A 5,947-nucleotide genomic window follows, 5' to 3' on the forward strand; every position below is an offset into this window, starting at 1 on the left:
TTCTGTGATCTGTTCACACTTTATTTACAGAATTTGGGATATTTCAAGAAATTCGGCACCAAACTATTTTCCAAGAAAAACTCCACTGGTGGTTTATTTCACATTTCACTCATGTAAACTTGGAAACCACGTGAATAAGGAAACAGGAGTTTGAACTGTTTCTCGGCTGGTTGCAGTTTAATAAATATGAACCGAATAACTCAGAAAAACTGGACAAAAACTCCGTCAGTGACGAGATTCATCAATCTGTCGACAAAGTCTCCTCACAGAAAACAGAGCTCCATGCACAAGACAAAAATGTTGATTGTAAATCATGTCTGAGTTTTCTTCAGTTTGTTTTTGTTCTATCAAAGCAGCGGTTCGTTCGCTTTAACCAGACTCCGTTCAAAAATCATCTCATTTTACGTCGTATTGTTTGTTTGCGACTGATGAGTGTTTGTTCAACGACTCTGGGGTGTTTCTGAACTGGGTCGGACCTTTGAATAAGTTCGGCTGACCAACAAACCACAAATCAGACAGTTTCAGACTCACATACATCCAGTTCGTCTCCTTCACGATGAGCTGAAGTCTGGAGCAGAAGCTCATCGCTGGTTCGAGCCGAACTTCAGTCAATCCTTCAGATTCAGGAAAACGCCTGAAGTCGTGTGAAGGAAGTTTAAAAGTTTGCCGGAAAGCAAAAACAAACAAACAAACAAACAAAACAAAAGAAAAGAAAAGAAAAGAAAAGAAAAACGGTAAATTGCGGGATTTTGAGCCAATTCTGGTGTGAACGTGTCCACAAGTGAATCCGAGCTGCTGGTTCTGAGGCTGCAGGTTCATGAAAGTAAAGAATGAAACACGTTTAATGGGAACGGTCCTTTAACATGATGAACGTTTTGATGAAAACTGGACTCACCTGCTGCAGCCTGGTCACACAGCGACACCTGGCGGACACACGGCGGAACTACAACAGCTTCACTTCCGGGTCAGGGGACGTTGGTGTGACGTAGAGGCCAGGAGTTATTCTGTTATTCTGATGTCAATAATAGAAGCAGATCTTTATTCTCAGTTTTCACATTGAACACCTTTCACTGAGTTCTTCAAACATTTGATTTTTCTCTCTTCCTTCCATTTATTTTCCATTTACACTTTAATTTAATGTTTAAAATCGTTTCTGGAACACGACAAGAACACGAGCTCAAAGCAAACAGAGAAAACAAGGAGTCGAATGAGCTGATGTGGTTTTATTCAACTGAGTTCAGCTGATCGCACAGAAACACTGACATGAATGAGTGAAGGTTCACACGTTAGATCCACACGCAGGATATAAACATGCTGAGACAGAACCGAGACCTGACAGCTGCAGAACCGTGTCCTGCTGGTTCTGATCCACTGTTTGTCTGGTTTTGTTCTGCAGGACTGAAGTGACGGCAGCAGGAGGAAGCTTCTGTCTGAGAGCAGGGAGTGGAGGAGGAGGAGGAGGAGGAGGAGGAGGAGGTCTCTTTGTCTCAGCTGTTCTGCATAGAAATCCCAGCGTTCTTCTCTGCTGGGACTCAGACAAAAAGTCCAGAGTCCAGAACCAGGATGTGGCTCAGAGAGCGTTTGTGTCACTGTGGGTGCAGAACTTACAGCTCAGAGTTGCTCAGTGTTCAGGACTGGCTCTGATCCTCTGTAGTGTTTGCTGGAAGCTTCAGATTCCTTGTCAGGTCTGAACCCTGCAGCTGCCGGCCGGTCGAGGGACGTCTTCAAATCCTCCTCAGCGCTGACTCAGCTGATGTGTTACAGACTGTAACACACGTACTAAACTGGGAACGATACAGAGAAGATTAGCATGGCCCCTGGCGCAAGGATGACACGCACAATCGTGAAGCGTTCTCACTTTTCATTTTTCATAAAAACATCATGTAACCCTAAAAATAATGATAATAATCATAATGAGCCTTTATTTCTGTGATATTGCTGTTTTGGGGAAACAGCGCCCCCCTCTCTGAATGAGCTGCTCAGGTGAGGAGCGGTACTGCAGCACAGACAGGCTTTCACAACAGAAACACACAAAATGACAGAAAACTGCCTGAAGTTTCATGAGATTGATAAAAATAAATCTGTACTGAATCAGAAATAAACCACGTAACTGTATAACACATCCTCATATGCTGTTAGTAAAGATAATGTCTCTGTACCCGGACTCCATTTACTTTTTGTTCATTTTACATTAATATGAAATAACGGGGAAGTAGCGGTGACTGGGAGAATAAATGTAAAACTGTACTTAAATACACGCTCCTCGTACATTTACATCGTTGCCGAATGAAATAAAAGAGCTCTAGCAGTTTCAGAAAAGTTCTTCTCTCTCATTTCATCCTTCAGCTGGTCGGAAAACGAACCGCGTCTTCTTTCCGCCGGTTTTTGAACCGAGTTCGGCGGAGACAAACGTCAGCTCAGCGTAAAGACAGCGGCAATAACACACGCTTTACGTCGTGTCCTTCAAAATAATAGCCACAGTAAGTTCCGCCTCGTGTCTTTGTTTCCTGTTTTAGGAAGCTGCTCTGTGCCGGAGGTCGTCGGTTCGAGTCCAGACGGAACAAACCATTTAAACACGGTCAGTGAGACCGGCGTCAGGCTAATTAACATTCCAGTGGTTATTACTAATCAATTACCGTGTTTCAAGTATTTGGAAACTTTTCCCACTAATTAAAGGAACAAACTGGACAGCAGAAACATTCAGATGCTAACGAGAAAGTTAAATTATACAATCTTTACCTTTAAACGTTTAACTTTGCTGGTGAAGTTAAAGGTAAAACTGTGTCCGTAGAACTTTGTTCCGACTAAAACCATCAGCCTTGCTGCTAACGGAGTTCTGCTTCCACCGTGTCCGGTACCGGAGCTGACAGCCGTCTCTCTGTTCGAACGTCGACTCCTCATCACGGCACAAACCGGTTCCGTGAGCTCAGCGTCCATGTTCGTACACGTTTGTCCCGTTAATCAGCCTCTTCGACGGTGAACCGAACCGAGCCGCGACAGGTGAAGCACGTGAAGTTCACTCTAATGAAGGAAACAACATCCTGTGCTGCTTTTCAAAGTAAAATCCATTTTAAAGACTCTAGTGTTGCTCGAAGCTGCAGATCTGCGATAATAATTATAAATTCACACTGTTTGTGAAAATATTTGTAAAAGTAAGTTTTGGTTTGGTGTTGACACTAACTTTACTAGCTGCTAGCTAACCTTTCAGCTAGCAGCTAGCTCGTTCCATCTCCGCTAACTGACGGAGCTAACAGTAGGTACAGACCTGCTTATTGGTGTAACTAACGAGTAGCTCTGTACTACCTACTTATTTATTAACGGCGGGAGGTCAGTGATCACTTTAAATGCAAACTGTGAGTGAAAATATTAGTAAAAGTTAGTTTTGGCTGGAAACTGTCGTCATCTGGCGTTAGCTGTGTTCTCTGCTAACCTTTGAGCTAGCAGCTAGCCCGTCCCAGCTAAGCTAACTAACAGAGCTAACAGTTGGAAACCATCTGGAGGTCGCCGGTTCAAATCCCAGCTGAGAAAAACATGTAGTTGAGTTAAATCTTCACATTGTAAAGGATAAATCTCAAGTACTCACCACGTCTCGTGTGAAACCATTTAGAAATGTAAACTGAATGTGAAGATATGTGTTTAAGTTAGTTTAGGTAAGAAACTGTGTAGTTTGCCAGCCTAGGCTCCACTTTCTCCTCCATTAGCCATTTAGCTACCAGCTAGCTTATTCTATCAACGCTACCTAACGGAGCTAACAGCTGGAAACAGAAGTGATCCATGCATTACTCAGTCCGTCACTGTTAACTGCTTCTTTTACCGTAAACCGCACAGAGAAATCCAGCAGGTAAAGTCCAAACTAATGAAGGAAACAGCAGCCAGCACTGCTCTTCAAAATAAAAGCCGTATTAAAGCGCCTGCTGTTGCTCAGAGGCCGGTTCGAATCCAGTTGAAGACAACATGATTCTGATGAATGCATTTGAGGAGGTTACATTTTATTTGAAATGGACAAATTCTGATTAAATAACCTCTTTAATGTGTAAAATCTTTTTAAAAGACGTGTTTCAAATGACATTTTTAACTAAAATGTCGTTCAATTCAATATTAGACTATTAGACCAATACTGGTGGTGGGATGCAAGTTTGAAAAAAAATCTAATTAATTAGAGGCTTTGTTATTAATTAAATGCAATAATCACATTTTTATCAAATAGCAACATTTGACACAGTCAGCAAAGAACAATCAATGAACAGACGAGAAGTTAAACAACTAAAATGTTCATTTTCTTCTTTCATCTGTCGACTACATTCACCGATTAGTGCCGTTATGACGATGCTCTGAGCTGCCTCACGCTTCCACAGGATCGCTCGGTTTCTCTCGGCCCGTTCATCGCCTACTGAAGCTCCGGGGTTGTGTTAGCTCAGCTTGACTTCAACTTTATGCAAGTTGGGCAAAATCTCCCCTGGTGTTGATTAGACAAACGACTGTCGACCCAACGAGCCAGAACCACAAAACAAAACACGAACCAGCGTCACTATGTCAACTGCTTTATTTCTGAACAGACCCAACAGCTTTGGCAAAGTGTTTCAGTCGTAACAGTCGTGACCATAAAGCTTTTTGAACTGACGGAGGATTTCTTCAGCTACCATGGCAACCACTGTAACAATAGTAATAACAACAACAACAATAATAATAAGCAGAACGGCTGAAACATCATATTTCAAATATATACAAATAAATCCAACACTCGAGAAATCAGAACCACAAAATATCATCACTTAAAGTTGATATAAACACGAACATTTGTCCTTCTGGTCCGAACACGTCTCTGACTCGTCGGTCGTTTCCGTTAACAGCCTGCTTACCTGGTTACCGTGGCGACGTTAGCGTGAGTAAACTAGAATATCTGACGCTGGAGTTTCTGTGCAGGTTTAATGAATGACATGAACAGATTTAGAGGCGCTCACAGGCGTGTTTTTGAACTTTGAATCAGGCTAGGCGATTTTCAGTCTTCATGCTAAGCTAGGCTAACTACCCCCACAGCACAGACTGCATTTAAACGACGGACGTGGCCACGGTGACGCCTCCTGTTTGGAATTTTAGCACTGAAATGTATGTTTTATGTGATGTGAAAAGTGAGCTGTGGATTTGACGGAGATCTTCACAACATCCTCTGAGTTGTCGTCGGTTTCCTTCTAAATGGAACGCGTCCTGCTGCGTTACAGGGAACAGGAAGGAAGAGACCAGGACCAGGAACTCATCAGGACAGTGCTACCTGAGCTAACAGATCCTGGGAGAAATAAGCTCCTTTTCTGACAGACTTCTATGCATCAGACTTGTTTTGGCGCCCCCTGCTGGCTGTGAGACAGAATGCAGCTTTGGAGCATTTCAGAGGCTTCCTCCATCTGGTCTTCTGTATTTCCAAAAGCTTTGAAAAGATTCCTGCACATGGTCTACTTTGCAATCAGACACTGAATGTTTTTTAAACGTTCTGATCGACAGACCGCCATCAGCACTGTTTTCTGTTTTCATGCACAGAAGTCACGTCACTGATCGCTTTACAGAAACATCACAGCAAAACTCAGAATGAAAGATCAGCTGCGTCCACAGAAAGGTCAGAACGGCAAGAACACATGGAGAACAGGTTCTGGAAGCGAAGCGAGCCTCCAGACGTCTCCACTGGAAGCATGCAGGAGGTTCTTCGACCACGGCGTCGTCTTTGGCTGTTTCTGTTCTGGAAACCAGACGTCCTGCAGAACGAACCCTGATCGTGTGAACGCTCAGATCAGGATGGACACGCTGCTGCAGGAGCTACATGAGCGTTGGTGAAGGTTCTCCAGAAACAATCACCACTGAAAACAGGATCAGCAGCTTTTACCAACGCTTCTGTTCTTTAAACTCCAAAGTGTGTCGACGCCGTGAGGCAGGAGTGAAAAACCCTGAAGAACAAACA

General features: G+C 43.3%; 1 protein-coding gene across 1 annotated transcript in view; it reads right to left on the reverse strand.

The window, feature by feature from the left end:
• Positions 1-1,203: 1,203 nt before the first annotated feature.
• Positions 1,204-5,947, reverse strand: part of LOC103373746 (cGMP-dependent protein kinase 1-like) — a 52,914-nt gene continuing 48,170 nt past the window's right edge. The window contains exon 10 of the mRNA XM_008303716.1: positions 1,204-1,784. Coding sequence (XP_008301938.1) covers positions 1,725-1,784 — 60 coding nt within the window. The 3' untranslated portion in view covers positions 1,204-1,724. The remainder of the gene's footprint in view (positions 1,785-5,947) is intronic.

Source organism: Stegastes partitus, unplaced genomic scaffold (assembly GCF_000690725.1).
Source record: "Stegastes partitus isolate 25-593 unplaced genomic scaffold, Stegastes_partitus-1.0.2 Scaffold2054, whole genome shotgun sequence".
In the NCBI taxonomy this organism is placed as follows: domain Eukaryota; kingdom Metazoa; phylum Chordata; class Actinopteri; family Pomacentridae; genus Stegastes; species Stegastes partitus.